Consider the following 19,991-nt stretch of genomic DNA (forward strand, 5'->3'; position numbering starts at 1 on the left):
TAAAAAATAGGACCTCAAAGGTAGTAATCTCAGGATTGCTACCAGTGCCACGCGCTAGTCAGAGTAGAAATAGAAGGATATTTCAGATGAATACGTGGCTAGAGGAATGGTGCAAGGGGGGGGGATTCAAATTCCTGGGACATTGGAACCGGTTCTGAGGTAGGTGGGACCAGTACAAACTGGACAGTTTGTACCTGGGCAGGACCAGGACTGATGTCCTAGGGGAAGTGTTTGCTAGTGCTGTTGGGGAGGGTTTATACTAAAATGGCAGGGGGTTGGGAACCTGTGCAGGGAGACAGAGGAAAGGGAAGCAAGGATAGAAGCAAAAGACAGGAAGGAGAAAAGCAAAAGTGGCAGTCAGAGAAATCAAGGGTGTAAATCAAACATGGCCACAGTAAATAATAATTCTAAAAGGTCTAAGAGTGTTAAAAAAAAAGCCTGAAGGCCTTGGCCTAGAAATTCACTATGGCCCTGCCAGCTGGCTAGCGCCCAAAAGTTAGTGCTGGGCGGGAAGCCTATAGCGATCGTCAGATATTCATTGTTAGCGCCCCAATTCGGAACCGGGCGCTATACCAGGGTGTGCCCGCCTCCGCTTGGGGCGATGACACTGAATATCAGCGCTCTTGGCGCCGCTGCGCCAGCCGCTGCGGAGCGGCAGGCTGCGGTACAGCAGGCCTCCTCCTTTTCTTAAGGGGGAGCGGCCTGCAACGGGGAGATTGCCGCTGGATAGGGCCGGCAAATGAGCCCGGCACCACGGAGAAGTGCCAGGCTCGCGGAAAGCAGCCGGCAATGCCGTGGGGTGGGGGGGGGGGGGGCGCGGCTGGGGAAGGAGGTGCGGGCAGGCGGCCGCCGAAAAAGCGGCCGGCCGCACCTTCCGCTTTAAAGCGCCCCACTAAGGCAGCAGGACGGCCCTGTTTTCTGGTCGCTGTTTGCGGCCGCTTCGGAGGAGGTGGCCGCAACTAAATATGGGGATCGGGCCGGTTTCGGGGCGGAACCGGGGCACTGCGCACACCGATGACGTCATCGGTGCCGACGCAGTGCTAACGGCTACCGCCGCCAATACCGCTGCGCTGAATATCTGCGCAAACTCATTTCTGGCGCAAAATCACTCTTTAGGCGTTAACTGGGCGCAAAGCTGGCAGCGCCTTAATGAATTTCTAGGTGCTTGTGTCTTAATGCGAGGAGCATTCGTAATAAGGTGGATGAATTAGCTGCGCAAATAGATGTAAACGGATATGATATAATTGGGATTACGGAGACATAGCTCCAGGGTGACCAAGGCTGGGAATTCAACATCCAGGGGTATTCAATATTCAGGAAAGACAGGCAAAAAGGAAAAGGAGGTGGGGTAGCATTGCTAGTTAAAGAGGAGATTAACACAATAGTAAGGAAGGATATTAGCTCTGATGATGTGGAACCTGTATGGGTAGAGCTGAGCAATACCAAGGGGCAGAAAACGTTAGTGGGAGTTGTATACAGACCCCCAAACAGTAATGCAGAGGTTGGGGACGGCATTAAATGGGAAATTAGAGGCGCGTGCAATAAGGGTACAGCAGTTATCATGGGTGACTTTAATCTACATATAGATTGGCCTAACCAAATTAGTAACGATACTGTGGAGGTGGAATTCCTGGAGTGTATACGGGATGGTTTCATAAGAACATAAGAAATAGGAGCAGGAGTAGGCCAATTGGCCCCTCGAGCCTGCTCCGCCATTCAATAAGATCATGGCTGATCTGATCCTAACCGCCAATCCACTATGACAGGACTATCTCCTGAATCTAACAGCATTAGACACACGAAAACAGGAGCAGGATCAGGCTACACGGCCCCTGGGCCCGCTCCGCTACCCACAGGGCCATGACCTATCCGAACCTAGACTCATGTCCAAATTCCTGCCCGCTCCCCGTAACCCTTAATTCCCTTTTCTACTAGGAAACTGTCTATTTCTGTTTTAAATTTATGTAATGATGTAGCTTCGACAGCTTTTTGGGGCAGCATATTCCATGGACCTACCACCCTCTGAGTGAAGTAGTTCCTCCTCATCTCAGTTTTGAAAGAGCAGCCCCTTATTCTAAGACTATGCCCCCTAGTTCTAGTTTCACCCATCATCTGGAACATCCTCCCTGCATCCACCCGATCCAACCCCTTCATAATCTTATATGTTTCAATAAGATCGCCTCTCATTCTTCTGAACTCCAATGAGTAGAGTCCCAATCTACTCAACCTCTCCTCATAGGTCCATCCCCTCATCCCCGGGATTAATCGAGTGAACCTTCTTTGTACTGACTCGAGAGCAAGTATGTCCTTTCTTAAGTATGGACACCAAAACTGTATGCAGTATTCCAGGTGCGGTCTCACCAATACCTTGTACAACTGAAGCAATACCTCCCTATTTTTATATTCTATCCCCCTAGCAATGAAAGCCAACATTCCATTGGCCTTCTTAATCACTTGCTGCACCTGCATACTAACATTTTGAGTTTCGTGCACCAGGACCCCCAGATCCCTTTGTACTTCAGTACTTTCCAGTTTCTTGCCATTAAGATAATAACTTGCTCTACGATTTTTCCTGCCAAAGTGCATAACCTCACACTTTCCAGTATTGTATTCCATCTGCCAAATCTCTGCCCACTTACTTAGCCTGTCTATGTCCCCTTGCAGGTTTTTTATGTCCTCCTCACTCACTACTTTCCCTCCCATCTTAGTATCATCTGCAAACTTTGATGTGTTACACTCGGTCCCCTCCTCCAAATCGTTAATATAGATTGTAAAGAGTTGGGGACCCAGCACTGACCCCTGCGGAACACCACTGGTTACTGATTGCCAGTCTGAATATGAACCATTTATCCCAACTCTCTGCCTTCTGTTAGATAGCCAATCCTCTATCCATGCCAGAATATTACCCCCAATCCCGTGATTTTTTATCTTAAGCAATAATCTTTTGTGTGGCACCTTGTCAAATGCCTTTTGGAAGTCTAAATACACTACGTCCACTGGTTCACCTTTATCCACCCTATATGTTACTTCCTCAAAGAACTTTCCTGGACCAATATGTCGAGGAACTAACTAGAGATCAGGCCACCTTAGACTGGGTATTATGTAATGAGAAAGGATTAATTAGCAATCTTGTTGTGCGAGGCCCCTTGGGGAGGAGCGATCATATGATAGAATTCTTCATTAAGATGGAGAGTGAAGTATTTGACTCAGAGACTAGGGTCCTGAATTTAAATAAAGGAAACTATGATGGTATGAGGCGCGAGTTGGCTAGGCTGGATTGGGGAACATTACTTAAAGGGTTGACGGTGTTTAGGCAATGGCAAACATTTAAAGATCGCATGGATGAACTACAGAATTTGTTCATCCCTGTTTGGCATAAAAATAAAACAAAGAAGGTGACTCAACCGTGGCTAATAAGGGAAATTAGGGATAGCATAAGATCCAAGGAGAGGACATATAAATTGGCCAGAACAAGCAGCAAACCGGAGGATTGGGAGCAGTTTAGGATTCAGCAAAGGAGGACAAAGGGATTAATTAAGTGGGTGAAAATAGAGTATGAGAGTAAGCTTGCAGGGAACATAAAAACTGACTGTAAAAGCTTCTACAGATATGTGAAGAGAAAAAGATTGGTGAAGTCAAGCGTAGGTCCCTTGCCGTCAGAATCAGGGGAATTTATAATGGGGAACAATTGGTAGACCAATTAAATACATACTTTGGTTCTGTCTTCACAAAGGAGGACACAAATAACCTCCCAGAGATGTCGGGGAACATAGGGTCTAATGAGAGGGAGGAACTGAATGAAATCAGTATTTGTAGGGAAATGATGTTAGGGAAATTGACAGATTGAAGGCTGATAAATCCCCAGGGCCTGATAATCTACATCCTGGGGAACTAAAGGAAGTGGCCCTAGAAATAGGAGATGCATTGATGGTCATCTTCCAAAATTCTATAGGCTCTGGAACAGTTCCCATGGATTGGAGGATAGCTAATGTTACCCCACTATTCAAAAAAGGTGGGAGAGAGAAAACGGGGAATTATAAACCGGTAAGTCTGATATCGGTAGTGGAGAAAATGCTAGAGTCCATTATAAAAGCATTTGGAAAACAGTGACAGGATCGGACAAAGTCAACATGGATTTACAAAAAGTAAATCGTGCTCGACTAAATCTACTGGAACTTTTTGAGGATGTAACTGGTAGAATAGATAAGGGAGAACCAGTGGATGTGGTGTATTTGGACTTTCAGAAGGCTTTCGATAAGGTCCCGCATAAGAGATTAGCGTGTAAAGTTAAAGCACATGGGATTGGGGGTGAGGTACTGACTTGGATAGAGAACTGGTTGGCAGACAGGAAGCAAAGAGTTGGAATAAATGGGTCCTTTTCCGAGCGGCAGGCAGTGACTAGTGGGGTACCGCAGGGATCGGTGCTAGAACCTCAGCTATTCACAATATATATGAATGATCTAGATGAGGGAACTAGATGTAATATCTCCAAGTTTGCAGACAACACAAAGCTGGGTGGGCGTGTGCTGTGCGGAGGATGCCGAGAAACTCCAGTATGATTTGGACAGGTTGGGTGATTATACTGCATCTGCCATGCATCTGCCCAATGTGGATAAATGCGAGGTTATCCACTTTGGTGGCAAAAACAGGAAGGCAGCTTATTATCTCAACGGCAATAGATTGGGAGAAGGGGAAGTGCAACGAGACCTAGGTCTCCTTGTGCACCAGTCGCTGAAGGTAAGCATGCAGGTGCAGCAGGCGGTTAAGAAGGCAAATGGTATGCTGGCCTTCATAGCGAGAGGATTCGAGTACAGGAGCAAGGATGTCTTACTGCAGTTGTACAGGGCCTTGGTGAGACCACACCTTGAGTAGTGTGCACAGTTTTGGTCACCTTATCTGAGGAAGGATGTTCTTGCCATGGAGGGAGTGCAGCGAAGATTCACCAGACTGATACCTGGGATGGCAGGAATGACGTATGCGAAGAGATTGGGTCGATTGGGCTTATATTCGCTGGAGTTTAGAAGAATGAGAGGGGATCTCATTTTATAAGTTTCAATTCTAACAGGACTAGACAGACTAGATGCAGGAAGGATGTTCCCGATAGCGGGGGAGTCCAGAACCAGGGGTCACAGGCTAAAGATAAGGGGCAAGCCATTTAGGACAGAGATAAGGAGGAATTTCTTCACCCAGAGAGTGGTGAACCTGTGGAATTCTCTACCACAAAAGGCAGTTGACGCCAATTCATTAAATATATTCAAGAAGGAGTTAGATATATTTCTTAAGGCTAAAGGGATCAAGGGATATGGGGAGAAAGCAGGGACAGGGTACTGAATTTGGATGATCAGCCATGATCTCATTAAATGGCAGAGCAGGCTTGAGGGGCCAAACATAGAAGATAGGAGCAGGAGTAGGCCATTCGAGCCTGCTCCGCCATTCAATGAGATCATGGCTGATCATCCAAATTCAGTACCCTGTCCCTGCCTTCTCCCCATATCCCTTGATCCCTTTAGCCTTAAGAAATATATCCAACTCCTTCTTGAATATATTTAATGAACTGGCCTCCGCCGCCCTCTGTGGCAGAGAATTCCACAGGTTCACCACTCCCTGGGTGAAGAAATTCCTCCTCCTAAATGGCTTACCCCTTATCCTTAGACTATGACCCCTGGTTCTAGACACCTGGCCATCAGAAACATCCTTCCTGCATCTAGTCTGTCCAGGCCTGACAGAATTTTATAGGTTTCGATGAGAGCCCCTCTCAATCTTCTAAACTCCAGTGAGTATAAGGTCATAGACTTAGGTAGCAGTGGGGAAATTAAAAACCAGAGCGTGTCAGGAAGGGGTAGAAGGTGTGGAGTAAAAGGTAAAGTAATAAAAAGGGCAATAGCAGGAACTAAGTGTCACAAAACATATTTGAAAGTTCTCTATCTGAATGCACGTAGCATTCGTAACAAAATAGACGAGTTAAAGGCACAAATAGCTACATATGGGTATGATCTTGTGGCCATTACAGAAACATGGCTGCAGGGTGACAATGCCTGGGAATTAAACATACCAGGTTATTTAACAATCAGGAAGGACAGGCAGGAAGGAAGGGGAGGTGGGGTGGCTATGTTAATAAAGGAAGGAATCACTGTAATACAGAGAAATGATATTGGGTCAAAGGATCAGGATAATGAAACAGTTTGGGTGGAGATAAGGAATAATAAGGGGAAAAAAACACTAGTGGGTGTAGTATATAGGCCTCCGAACAGTCGCAACTCGGTTGGACGGAGTATCAATCAGGAAATAGTTGAGGCTTGTAATAAGGGAACATCTATAATTATGGGGGATTTTAACTATCATATAAATTGGACGAATCAAATTGGGCAGGGCTGCCTTGAGGATGAGTTCATTGAGTGTATTAGGGATGGGTTTCTTGAGCAGTATGTAACTGAACCAACCAGGGGGCAAGCAACCTTAGATCTGGTCCTGTGTAACGAGACAGGATTAATTAAAAATGTCCTAGTAAAGGATCCCCTTGGAATGAGTGACCATAACATGGTTGAATTCCATATTCAGTTAGAGGGTGAGGAGGCTGTATCTCAAACAAGCGTGCTAAGCTTGAATAAAGGAGACTATGAAGGTATGAGAGCGGAATTGAGTAAAGTGGATTGGGAAAATAGGTTAAAGGATAAGACGATACATGATCAGTGGTGTACATTTAAGGAGTTATTTTACAAATTCCAAAAAAAGTATATTCCACTGAGAAAAAAAGGGTGTAAAAGAAAAGACAGCCATCCGTGGCTAAGTAAAGAAATTAAGGATAGTATTCGACTAAAAACAAGGGCATATAAGGTAGCCAAATCTAGTGGGAGGATAGAGGATTGGGAAAACTTTAAAAGACAGCAAAAAATAACAAAAAGATTGATTAAGAAAGGGAAGATACATTATGAAAGTAAATTAGCAAAAAATATAAAGACAGATAGTAAGAGTTTTTATAGTTATATAAAAAGAAAAAGGGTGGCTAAAGTAAATGTTGGTCCCTTAGAGGATGAGACCGGGAAATTAATGGTGGGAAATATGGAGATGGCAAAAACACTGAATGAATATTTTACATCAGTCTTTACAGTAGAGGACACTAAGAATATCCCAACACTTGACAAGCAGGGGGCTATAGGGGGGGGGAGGAGCTAAATACGATTAAAATCACTAAGGAAGTAGTACTTGGTAAAATAATGTGACTCAAGGCGGATAAATCACCTGGACCTGATGGCTTACATCCCAGGGTTTTGAGGGAAGTGGCGGTAGGGATTGTGGATGCATTGGTAATAATCTTCCAAAACTCCCTGGACTCAGCAAAGGTCCCGGCAGACTGGAAAACTGCTAATGTAACACCCTTATTTAAAAAGGGCAGTAGACAGAAGGCTGGAAACTATAGACCGGTTAGCCTAACATCTGTGGTAGGTAAAATTTTGGAGTCCATTATTAAGGAGACATTTGGATAATCATAATTTAATAAGACAAAGTCAGCATGGTTTTATGAAGGGGAAGTCATGTTTGACAAATTTGCTGGAGTTCTTTGAGGAAGTAACATATAAGGTGGATAAAGGTGAACCAGTGGACGTAGTGTATTTAGACTTCCAAAAGGCATTTGACAAGGTGCCACACAAAAGATTATTGCTTAAGATAAAAAATCACGGGATTGGGGGTAATATTCTGGCATGGATAGAGGATTGGCTATCTAACAGAAGGCAGAGAGTTGGGATAAATGGTTCATATTCAGACTGGCAATCAGTAACCAGTGGTGTTCCGCAGGGGTCAGTGCTGGGTCCCCAACTCTTTACAATCTATATTAACGATTTGGAGGAGGGGACCGAGTGTAACACATCAAAGTTTGCAGATGATACTAAGATGGGAGGGAAAGTAGTGAGTGAGGAGGACATAAAAAACCTGCAAGGGGACATAGACAGGCTAAGTAAGTGGGCAGAGATTTGGCAGATGGAATACAATACTGGAAAGTGTAAGGTTATGCACTTTGGCAGGAAAAATCGTAGAGCAAGTTATTATCTTAATGGCAAGAAACTGGAAAGTACTGAAGTACAAAGGGATCTGGGGGTCCTGGTGCACGAAACTCAAAAGGTTAGTATGCAGGTGCAGCAAGTGATTAAGAAGGCCAATGGAATGTTGGCTTTCATTGCTAGGGGGATAGAATATAAAAATAGGGAGGTATTGCTTCAGTTGTACAAGGTATTGGTGAGACCGCACCTGGAATACTGCATACAGTTTTGGTGTCCATACTTAAGAAAGGACATACTTGCTCTCGAGTCAGTACAAAGAAGGTTCACTCGATTAATCCCGGGGATGAGGGGATGGACCTATGAGGAGAGGTTGAGTAGATTGGGACTCTACTCATTGGAGTTCAGAAGAATGAGAGGCGATCTTATTGAAACATATAAGATTATGAAGGGGTTGGATCGGGTGGATGCAGGGAGGATGTTCCAGATGATGGGTGAAACTAGAACTAGGGGGCATAGTCTTAGAATAAGGGGCTGCTCTTTCAAAACTGAGATGAGGAGGAACTACTTCACTCAGAGGGTGGTAGGTCCATGGAATATGCTGCCCCAAAAAGCTGTCGAAGCTACATCATTACATAAATTTAAAACAGAAATAGACAGTTTCCTAGTAGAAAAGGGAATTAAGGGTTACGGGGAGCGGGCAGGAATTTGGACATGAGTCTAGGTTCGGATAGGTCATAGCCCTGTGGGTAGCGGAGCGGGCCCAGGGGCCGTGTAGCCTGATCCTGCTCCTGTTTTCGTGTGTCTAATGCTGTTAGATTCAGGAGATAGTCCTGTCATAGTGGATTGGCGGTTAGGATCAGATCAGCCATGATCTTATTGAATGGCGGAGCAGGCTCGAGGGGCCAATTGGCCTACTCCTGCTCCTATTTCTTATGTTCTTATGTTCTTATAATCGACACAATCTCTCCTCATACGTCATTCCTGCCATCCCAGGTGTCAGCCTGGTGAATCTTCGCTGCACTCCTTCCATGGCAAGAACGTCCTTCCTCAGATAAGGCGACCAAAACTGCACACAATACTCAAGGTGCGGTCTCACCAAGGCCCTGTACAACTGCAGCAAGACATCCTTGTTCGTGTACTCGAACCCTCTTGCTACGAAGGCCAACATACCATTTGCCTTCTTAACCGCCTGCTGCACCTGCATGCTTACCTTCAGCGACTGGTGCACAAGAACACCCAGGTCTCTTTGCACTTCCCATTCTCCCAATCTATTGCCATTCAAAAAATAATCTGCCTTCCTGTTTTTGCCACCAAAGTGGATAACCTCACATTTATTCACATTATAGTGCATGTGCCATGTTTCTGCCCAATCACCCAACCTGTCCAAATGGCCTACTCCTATCTTCCATGTTTCTATTGGAAATTTTAATCATTGAGGAAAAAATGTCAAATTAAAAAAATTGCAGAAAATATTTTGAGCTATTGGTGGGAATCCATTAAGCCTGATTATGCAATCAGATTGATGAGTTTGCATGGGCAAAATCCTTTATAACGTTAGATGTGAGAATTTTTAACGATAGATAGATAGAAAGAAACAAACAGACACATACTTCAGATCATCAATAACTTTAGCTTGTTCATTCAATTCCCTGATGTCCACTAAACGTTTGACAAACTTTCTTCCCCTTGGATCTGAAGCTTGGCTCCCAGTACCACCCTGTCTTCGATGGTCAGTGGTTTCCTATAGAGAAAACAATTAGATTATAAATTCTGATCAGTCAAATAGAGACTAAGAAAAAAGTTGATAAATTTTGCTGACTTGGCCCCATGTGATTTAAAATTCCACCACAATTTATACAGCATGCAAAAAGATAAACAAATCAAGTGTTTCATTGAAATAGCTTTACATATAAAGTTTAGTTAACTGAGTGCAACTGATTTAAAGCACAAATCATAATTTAGGAGGATCATATTTTTTAATTTGGATAGATAGACACTTAACTGTTACATACACTATGCCACGAATGAGATCGGCATGCTTTTGCGTGTAAACAGTTAGAATTTGCTGGGTCACGAGTCTCAGCACTAAACAGAAATTCTGCAGGAAAAGAGTAACGCTGGTGTTCATGGCCCAGACCAAGGAAGTGGTTTACAAGTCGTTGCCCAAATGAAAGTTTAACAAAGTCGATGTTTATTGTGTTTCCATCTGCATTCTGAATAATAAAGGAGAGTAATTTGGTTTTAGCAATATCTGGACTAAAATTACATTAAAGTATTTTAATTTATTATCGGTTAGTACAGTCTCCAGCCGAGATTGCCATGTAACAAATTTAAGATGAATATTTCCACCTGTTCTTGTCAGTATTCAAAAGTAATGAGCTTCTTCAAACAAAAAACCTGACAAACTATGCAGTGATACAGATGAAGTGCCTTTATTGTATGCAGTGACACAGATGAAGTGCCTTTATTGTATGCAGTGACACAGATGAAGTGCCTTTATTATATGCAGTGATACAGATGAAGTGCCTTTATTATATGCAGTGATACAGATGAAGTGCCTTTATTGTATGCAGTGATACAGATGAAGTGCCTTTATTGTATGCAGTGATACAGATGAAGTGCCTTTATTATATGCAGTGATACAGATGAAGTGCCTTTATTGTATGCAGTGATACAGATGAAGTGCCTTTATTATATGCAGTGATACAGATGAAGTGCCTTTATTATATGCAGTGATACAGATGAAGTGACTTTATTATATGCCAACACAGTTACATTTTCCATCAGACCCAAGACAAGAAAGCAACCAGCACCTCATGACTGCTGCAAGAGATGGGGCAGAAACAGATGATTAAGAGTGGGAAGAAGAAAACCACGAGATTTTTTTTTACATTGTCTCCCATTGCTCTTCATGTGGTCTAATTTATATTAAGATAGCCAGATGCCCCAATGTTCATGGTATTCAAGGAAAACTAATTCAATTAGCTGGGAAATACAGCTCCCAAATTATATATTTTATGGTGGGCCATGAGAAAGGGATTAGTAGAGACAAAAACCAGTGTACGGACATTTGTGGTATCAATGTGGTACAAAGTGATGCAGCAAACAATTCTAGTATGTAAACAAACTTCTGGTGAAATGGTCAAGCTGTCCATTTAAGCTACAAGCACAAACTAACAGCCAAAATGATAAATGTTTTGAGCAGAAACTGAGACTTGGGCCATAGTTTTCCCGCTCCCAGGCGTGCGGGTTTGGAGGCGGGTCGGCAGTAAAAGTTGCCGAAATTGCGAGCGCGTCGGGAACCTGTCGTCATCCCGCCGCCTCGCGCATTTTACACATGCGCATTTCCTAGCTCGCTGCGGACTCGAACGTCAGAGGCAGGGGACCTAATAAAAGTAATTAACTGCTTGTTGCGAGACCCTTAACAGGGTTTTTAACCAGAGCTTTTGATTTTTACTGGATGACCACGTGAATCACTCAGCTCGGGAACCTCATCTGTCAACGTAAGGCGGAAGCTCAGTGGCCATTGTGCGAGGTCATTAATGGAGAGCATGGAAATCCAAATAAATACTCCTACATGACACCTGCTTATTTGCCGAAGGGAAAGGCTCTTGCTGACTCCACTTTGAGCACAGGTTTAGGTGTCTAGAGTTTGCAAGTCATTTCTGCAGCCTTGGAAGCCGCTCTCTCCACATTGCTAGTAACAATCACAACATCGACAGCTTCATCCTCTGATCTCTACTTGCCATTTATTACATCAGCATGGGTGCTGCTTATACCATCTCACCTTGGTCCTCAGAATCGGACCGAGATGAGCCCCAACACCAGCAGCAGCACCACCACCACCAACCTTCTCAACGATCTAATGCTCCACAGGAAAGAGGGCATCACCACATGACTGCACTGCAGGCGATACCCCCCAACACAGGGTATACAGGCAAAGGATGAGCTTCCTCAACATGACTGAGCAGCAGTGCCAAAGGAGGCTCAGGTTATCACGTCAGGTCGTCGCAGACATTTGTAGATTGCTGGAGCAAGACCTACAGCTCAGAGGTCCTGGTGGACACTCCTTACCAGTGGCTGTCAAAGTCACCAGCGCCCTCAACTTCTTTGCCTCAGGCTCCTTCCAGGGATCTGCAGCAGACATTTGCAGGATCTCGCAGTCAGCCGCCCACAGATGCATCACAGGTCACTGATGACATGTTTAACAAGTCAGCCAATTATGTGAACTTTGCCACTGATGAAGCCAGTGTTACTGAGTGGGTGCTCAGCTTTGCCGCTTTGGCTGGTTTCCCACGGGTGTAGGGCATCATTGACCCATGGCCATCAGGGCACCCCCACACCACCCAGGAGTGTTTGTGAACCACAAGGGCTTCCACTCCCTCAATGTGCAGCTCATCTGCAATCATAGGAAGATCATCATGCATGTGTGCGCCAAATTCCCTGGCAGCTGCCATGACTCTTTCGTGCTGCGCCAGTCCACCCTCCCTCAGCTCTTTGCTCCGCCAAAGCCACTTACTGGCTGGCTGCTTGGAGACAAGTGCTGTCCACTAAAGACGTGGCTCACAACACCCTTGATGAGGTCAAGCAATGAGGCTGAGGAGCGTTATAATGAAAGCCACATGTCCACAAGCTGTGTCAAAGTTAATATCTCCAACACCATTCAATTACAATTAAAACTTTTTATGAAGCTCAGATATACAAATTTGCTATAAGCTTTGCATACCAATAAAATTAATTACTGAATTGAATATTTAAGTAACCTCACTATAAAATAGTTTATTTATAGCCTTATTGATTTACTTACAGTCACGATAGTGGGAGACATCGTGTCAGCTTCATCCTCATCTGTTAAGTCAACCATGTTGATCGAGTTCAGGTCAGCGATGTCATCAATTTCTTCCTCACCTGTCAAAGTTGTCATTGTGTTACCCAAGGCATTGAGTCTTTTCCCTATGTTGGGATCCATGTGCACATCAATACCGCACATTTTCCATAAAACATTCAGTGTCCAGGTTCCTGCACTACTGCTGTCTAGAAAGGAGAGAGAGATTCGGCATGACTTCATCTGTATATAACAAATATATAAACAAGAAAATTTTGCATGCAATTAGTCAAACATGCTAGAATGAACTTACATGACAAAGTTTTATTTGAAGATCAAAGAAACTTTTATAGATTTATTTTTGATTGTTGTGTGTGTTTTACTTCCTTTGTTACTTATTGGATTTCTGCTAAAATAACGTGTAACACTGGTGAAAATACCACAATTCAGTACCATGGAAACAACACTGTACAGAGAGGGGGAGCTGTCATTGGGTTTAGCTCGCCCAATTGGAATAACTGCTTTGGGCCAGAAGAGAAAGCAAGCCCAACTGATAACGAGCAGCTCCAACAGGATACATCATGGAAAAGGACAAGCAGCACTCAACCGGGTTTTGGATGGAGAGCTGGGGTGGATCTAGCATGTCTCGTTGTCAAAGTGAGACTCAACATTCTCAGCAATCACTCTGATGAATTCACAGTACCACTCACAACTGCAAGACAGAAACCTACAAGCTGCCCTAAGATGTGCTGTGTCTGTTAAATTCATGCTAGAATTCCAAACTTTGCTGAAAGAGGATCGCTGCACAGTTTCGCACTGGATAGTGTGCAAGGCATTTTCTCCTAAAATTAGTGCATGTGGCTAAAACTGTGTTGCTGTAGTCACACCTGTGGCTAGTCAGCAATTTCTACTGGACAGCACCTACATAGCTTATTATAGAATAGCTATTAAGAGGTGTTAGATAGATTAAAGTGAAAGTGTGTGCTGTTTGCACATAATTCTGCTAGGTCAGCTCTTCAGTGTAGCTTCAGGTGCTTCCTACACCTGCCTGAATCTGCACAGTAGTAATGGGAATGGAGAATTACATGTGAGCGAAATTTAAAGGGATGGGGATAATTAACGGGGAGAATCACAATAGAGTGGTAAAAATTCTGAAATCCTTTGGGAGAGTCTCAAAAGGCATCTCAATCTTAGCCAAGGCTGAAGGGGCAGGAAACTAAAAAAAGGTAAAATGAATGGAAAGGAAATCCATGGTGCAAGTATGAGTCTGTAGGCAAGTAACAGCTCAGCCCAGTGCATGCACCCCTCTGCATTTGATGGCTGCTGATGTGGAGATGGCAATGTATGAGATGGCTGCAAGAACCGAGGTCCTCTGTGCCCCTTCAGGCTCTATGTCGGTATGACAGCATGCCTGCAAGAAGATGGACCCAAGTTTCTGGTCACAGCTGGACTCGTTAAGGGAAGGCGTGTCTGACAAACTTGATTGAATTTTTTGAGGAGGTAACAAGGAGGGTAGATGAGGGTAGTGTGTTTGATCTAGTGTATATGAACTTTAGCAAGGCTTTTGATAAGGTTCCACATGGCAGACTGGTCATGAAGTTAAAAGCCCATGGGATCCAGGGCAAAGTGTCAAGTTGGATTCAAAACTGGCTCGGAGGCAGGAAGCAGAGGATAATGGTTGATGGGTGTGACTGGAAGGCTGTTTCCAGTGAGGTTTTGCAGGGCTCAGTACTAGGTCCCTTGCTTTTTGTGGTATATATCAATGATCTAGACTTGAATATAGGGGTTATGATTAAGAAGTTTGCAGATGATACTAAAATCAGCTGTGTGGTTGATCCTGAAGAAGGAAGCTGTAGACTGCAGGAAGAGATCAATAAATTGGTCAGGTGGGCAGAGCAGTGGCAAATGGAATTCAATCTGGAGAAGTGTGAGGTAATGCATTTGGGGAGGGCTAACAAGGAAAGGGAATATACATTAAATGGTAGGAAACTGAGTAGAGGAACAAAGGGACCTTGGAGTGCATGTCCACAGATCCCTGAAGGTAGCAGGCCAGGTAGATAAGGTGGTTAAGACGGCATACGGAATGCTTGCCTTTATTAGCCGTGGCATAGAATACAAGAGCCGGGGGGGGGGGGGGGGGGGGGGGGGGGTATGCTTCAACTGTATAAAACACTAGTTAAGCCTCAGCTAGAGTACTGCATGCAGTTCTGGTCACCACATTACAGGAAAGATGTGATTGCACTAGAGAGGGTACAGAGGAGATTTACAAGGATGTTGCCGGGAGTAAACAATCTTAGCTGTGAGGAAAGACTGGATAGGCTGAGTCTGTTTTCCTTGGAACAGAGGAGGCTGAAGGGAGACCTTAATGAGGTGCATAAAATTATGAGGGGCATTGATAAAGTGGATAGAAAGGACCTATTTCCCTTAGCAGAGGGGTCAAAAACAAGGGGGCACAGATTTAAAGTAATTGGTGGAAGGATTAGAGGGGATTTGAGGGGAAATTTCTTCACCCAGAGGGTTGTGGGAGTCTGGAACTCACTGCCTGAAAGGGCGATAGAGGCAGGAACCCTAACCACATTTAAAAAGTACTTGGATGTGCACTTGGGATGCTTTAACCTGCAGGGCTACGGACCAAGAGCTGGGAAGTGGAATTAGGTTGGATAGCTCTTTGTTGGCCGGTGCGGACACAATGGGCCGAAATGGCCTCCTTCCGTGCTGTAACTTTCTATGATTCTATGAACATTACTATCACTGGAAATGTCATCCCTATGCTGCATGGTCGCTGCAGACTTCAGCTCTGCATCTGCACTGACCCAGACTCTGAGAAGTCTCCATGGTCATTGCCAGGTAGGTGTGCCAGGGCCTGCAGAAATGATAAGAACATAAGGACATAACAAATAGGAGCAGGAGTAGGCCATTCGGCTCCTCGAGCCTGCTCCGCCATTCAATAAGATCATGGCTGATCTGATCTTGGCCTCAACTCCACTTTTCTGCTTGTTCCCCATAATCCTCGACTCCCCTGTAGTTCAAAAATCTGTCTACTTCAGCCGTGAATATATTCAATGACTCAGCCTCCACAGCTCTCTGGGGGTAGAGAATTCCAAAGATTCACGACCCTCTGAGAAGAAATTCCTCCTCATCTCCATCTTAATTGGGCGAGCCCTTATTCTGAAACTATGCCCCTAGTTCTAGATTCCCCCACGAGGGGAAAACATCATCTCAGCATCTACCCTGTCAAGCGCCCTCAGAATCTTACATGTTTCAATAAGATCACCTCTCATTCTTCTAAACTTCAATGAGTATAGGCCCAACCTGCTAGACATCTCCTCATAAGACAACCACTCATCTCAGGAATCAACCTAGTGAACCTTCTCTGAACTGCCTCCAATGCAAGTATATTCCTCCTTAAATAAGGGGACCAAAACTGTATGCAGTACTCTAGGTGTGGTCTCACCAATGCCCTGAACAGTTGTAGCAAGACTTCCCTCCTTTTATACTCCATCCCCTTTGCAATTTAGGCCAACATTCCATTTGCCTTCCTAATTACTTGCTGTACCTGCATGCTAGCTTTTTATTGTTTCATGTACGAGGACACCCAGAACCCTCTGTACTGCAGCATTCTGTAATCCCTCTCCATTTAAATATTTTGCTTTTCTATTCTTCCTACCAAAGCGGATAACCTCACATTTTCCCACATTATACTCCATCTGCCAAATTTTTGCCCACTCACTTAACCTATCTATATCCCATTGCAGACTCTGGGCTAAAAATTGAGTATAGCCCCGTTTGGGGCGCCAGCCTCGCCAGGGCGCTAAAGGTAGCGCCCCGGAAGCATTCGCGGCCGCCCGCCGGAAATTGAGTTGTTGCGCCCCAAAGGGAAGCGCGGCGCTACTGGAGGCGCCCCGCATCCCTCTTGGGGCGCTGCGACTGAATATCATGGCGCAACGTGCCGCAGCGCCACACGCTGCGGCACGTCACGCTGCGGTACTGCAGGCCTTCCTCCCCTTCTTAAAGGGGAGGGGCCTTGTTCAGCGCGATCTGGGGCCCAGCTGGGCCCCTGAGGATCGCGAGTGCAGGCAAAAGAGCCCGGCACCGAGAAGTGCCAGGCTCTTGGAACGCAGCCGGCACTCCACGGGGGGGGGGGGGGGGTTCAAGGAGGCCAGGGACGGGAGCGCAGACAGGTGCTGGCAGGCGGCCAACAACAAAAATGGCTGCCCCACAACTCTCCTTTAATTTGCGCCTCCCCCGCCGCAGGTAGGCCCCCCTGAACCGGTCGCACATAGCGTCCGGCGGTAGATCAGGGGGCACTTCCAAATATTGCGGCCGGGGCGTCAGCGGGGCGCTGCGCATACCGATGATGTCATCGGTAGCGGCACAGCGCTAACGGCTAGCGCCACCACTAGCGTCCCGCGGAATTTAGCGGGAGGCGTGGGCAGTGGCTTGCGACCCACTTAGCGCCCTCTTAAGGCGCTAACGGGTGGCGCAGCCAACTGAATTTCTCCCCCTTTATGTTCTACTCACAACTTGCTTTCCCACCTATCTTTGTATCGTCAGCAAATTTGGCTACAGTGCACTCGGTCCCTTCATCCAAGTCATTAATATAGATTGTAAATAGTTGAGGCCCCAGCACTGATCCCTATGGCACCCCACCAGTTCTAGTTTGCCAACCTGAAAATTACCCACTTATCCCAATTCTCTGCTTTCTGTTAGTTAGCCAATCCTCTATCCATGCTAATATATTACCCCCAACACGATGAGCTCTTATCTTGTGCAGTAACCTTTTATGTGGCACCTTATCGAATGCCTTTTGGAAATCCAAGTACGCTACATCTACTGGTTCCCCTTTATCCACCCTGTTTGTTACATCCTCAAAGAACGCTACTAAATTTGTCAAACACGATTTCCCTTTCATAAAATCATGTTGACTCTGCTTGGTTGTATTATGATTTTCTAAATGTCCTGCTACTACTTCCTTAATAAAGGATTCCAGCATTTTCCCAATGACAGAAGATAGGCTAACTGGCCTATAGTTTCCTGCTTTCTGTCTCCCTCTTTTTTTGAATATGGGCGTTACATTTGCGGTTTTCAAATCCATTGGGACCTTTCCAGAGTCTAGGGAATTTTGGAAGATTACAACCAATGCATCCACTATCTCTGCAGCCACTTCTTTTAAAACCCTAGGATGCAGGCCATCAGGTCCAGGGGACTTGTCAGCCTTTAGTCCCATTAGTTTGCCTAGTACTTTTTCTCTAGTGATAGTGATTGTTTAAAGTTCCTCCCTCCCTTTGTCCCTTGATTTTCCACTATTATTGGGATGCTTTTAGTGTCTTCTACCGTGAAGACAGATACAAAATATTTGTTCATAGTCTCTGCCATTTCCTTGTTTCTCATTATTAATTCCCCAGTCTCATCCTCTAAGGGGCCAACGTTTACTTTAGCTACTCTCTTCCTTTTTATATACTTGTAGCTCTTACTCTTTTTATATTTCTTGCTAGTTTACTCTCAATCTATTTTCTCCCTTTTTTTTTTTAAGTCATCCTTTGCAAGTTTCTAAAAAATTCCCAATCTTCTGGCCTACCACTAATCTTCGCAACATTGTATGTCTTTTCTTTCAATTTGATGCCCTCCTTAACTTCCTTAGTAAGCCACGGATGGTTCATCCTTCTCATAGTCTTTCTTTCTCACTGAAATATATCTTTTTTGAGTTATGAAATATCTCCTTAAAAGTTTGCAACTGCTTATCTACCGTCTTACCTGTAAATCTATTTTTCCAGTCCACTTTAGCCAACTCTGTCTTCATACCCTTGTAATTGCCTTTATTTAAATTTAAGGCACTAGTTTCAGACCAAGTTTCTCACCCTCAAACTGAATGTGAAATTCTATCATGTAATGATCACTCTTCCCTAGAGGATCCTTTACTATGAGATTATGAACTAATCTTGTCTCATTACACATTATCAGATCTAAAATAGCCTGTTGCCTGGTTGGTTCCACAATGTATTGTTCTAAGAAACTGTCCTGAATACACTCTATAAACTCGTCCTCAAGGCTACCTTTGCCAATTTGATTTGTCCAATCTATATGAAGATTAAAATCGCCCACAATTATTGCGGTACCTTTCTTACAAGCCCCCATTATTTCTTGATTTATACTCCGTCCCACAGTGTAGCTACTGTTAGGGGGCCTATAAACTACTCCCACCAGTGACTTCTTTCCCTTATTATTTCTTATCTCCACCCAAACTGATTCCACATCTTGATCTTCCAAGCAAAGATCATTTCTCACTACTGTACTGATCTCATCCTTTATTAACAGAGCTACCCACCTCCTTTTCATTTCTGCCTATCCTTCCAAAATGTCAAATACCCCTGAATATTTAGTTCCCAGCCTTGGTCACCTTGCAGCCACGTCTCTGTAATGACTATCAGATCATACCCATTTATTTCTATTTGTGCCATCAATTCATGTATCTTGTTACAAATGCTGCATGCATTCAGATAAAGAGCCTTTAATTTTGTCTTTTTATCATTTTTCCCTACTCTTATGCTAGTATGCTCTGTCCCTTCCTGTCACACTCTGGTTATCATTACCCCTATCGCTACCCTGCACTATTTCCTTGTCCTTTCTCTTTAACTTTCTAAGTTTCCCCTCACCTGAACCCTCCCCCCACTATTTAGTTTAAAACCCTATCTACAGCCCTAGTTATTCAATTTGCCAGAACACTGGTCCCAGCACAGTTCAAGTGAAGCCCGTCCCAATGGAACAGCTCCGTATTTCCCCAGTACTGGTGCCAGTGCCCCATGAATCGAAACCCATTTCTCCCACACCAATCCTTGAGCCACGCATTCAACTCTCTGATCTTATTGACCCTATGCCAATTTGCTCGTGGCTCAGGCAGTAATCCAGAGATTATTACCTTTGTGGTTCTGCTTTATAATTTAGTCCCAAGCTGCTCATACTCCCTCAGCAGAACCTCTTTCTTAGTCCTACCTATTTCATTGGTACCTACGTGGACCACGACAAACATATCATTCCCCTCACCAAGATGCCACCAATCAGGCCACTCTTCTGATCACCCTGGCAATTTTCCTCTCCCATAGCTAGGCTTCTTTCATCCTGCGCCACTAAAAGCAAATGAAGAACCATCCAACAATACAATTAGTCAGGAA

At 44.6% G+C, this 19,991-nt stretch overlaps 1 protein-coding gene across 10 annotated transcripts in view; it reads right to left on the minus strand.

Annotated features, from left to right (window-relative positions):
* bltp1 (bridge-like lipid transfer protein family member 1) overlaps positions 1 to 19,991 on the minus strand; it is a 567,108-nt gene that overhangs the window by 139,784 nt on the left and 407,333 nt on the right. For 9 of the 10 annotated variants that reach the window (XM_086009761.1, XM_086009749.1, XM_086009753.1 and 6 more), the window contains 2 exons: positions 12,805 to 13,031; positions 9,608 to 9,738 (listed from right to left, as the gene is read on the minus strand). In XM_086009761.1, the coding sequence (XP_085865887.1) occupies positions 9,608 to 9,738; positions 12,805 to 13,031 (358 nt within the window). Of the gene's footprint in view, positions 1 to 9,607; positions 9,739 to 10,009; positions 10,211 to 12,804; positions 13,032 to 19,991 lie in introns of all 10 variants that reach the window. The other variant, XM_086009784.1, reaches the window with a different exon arrangement.

This window comes from Somniosus microcephalus, chromosome 2, assembly GCF_052327205.1.
Source record: "Somniosus microcephalus isolate GS21.2 chromosome 2, FLI_Smic_1.0, whole genome shotgun sequence".
NCBI classification, from domain to species: Eukaryota; Metazoa; Chordata; class Chondrichthyes; order Squaliformes; family Somniosidae; genus Somniosus; species Somniosus microcephalus.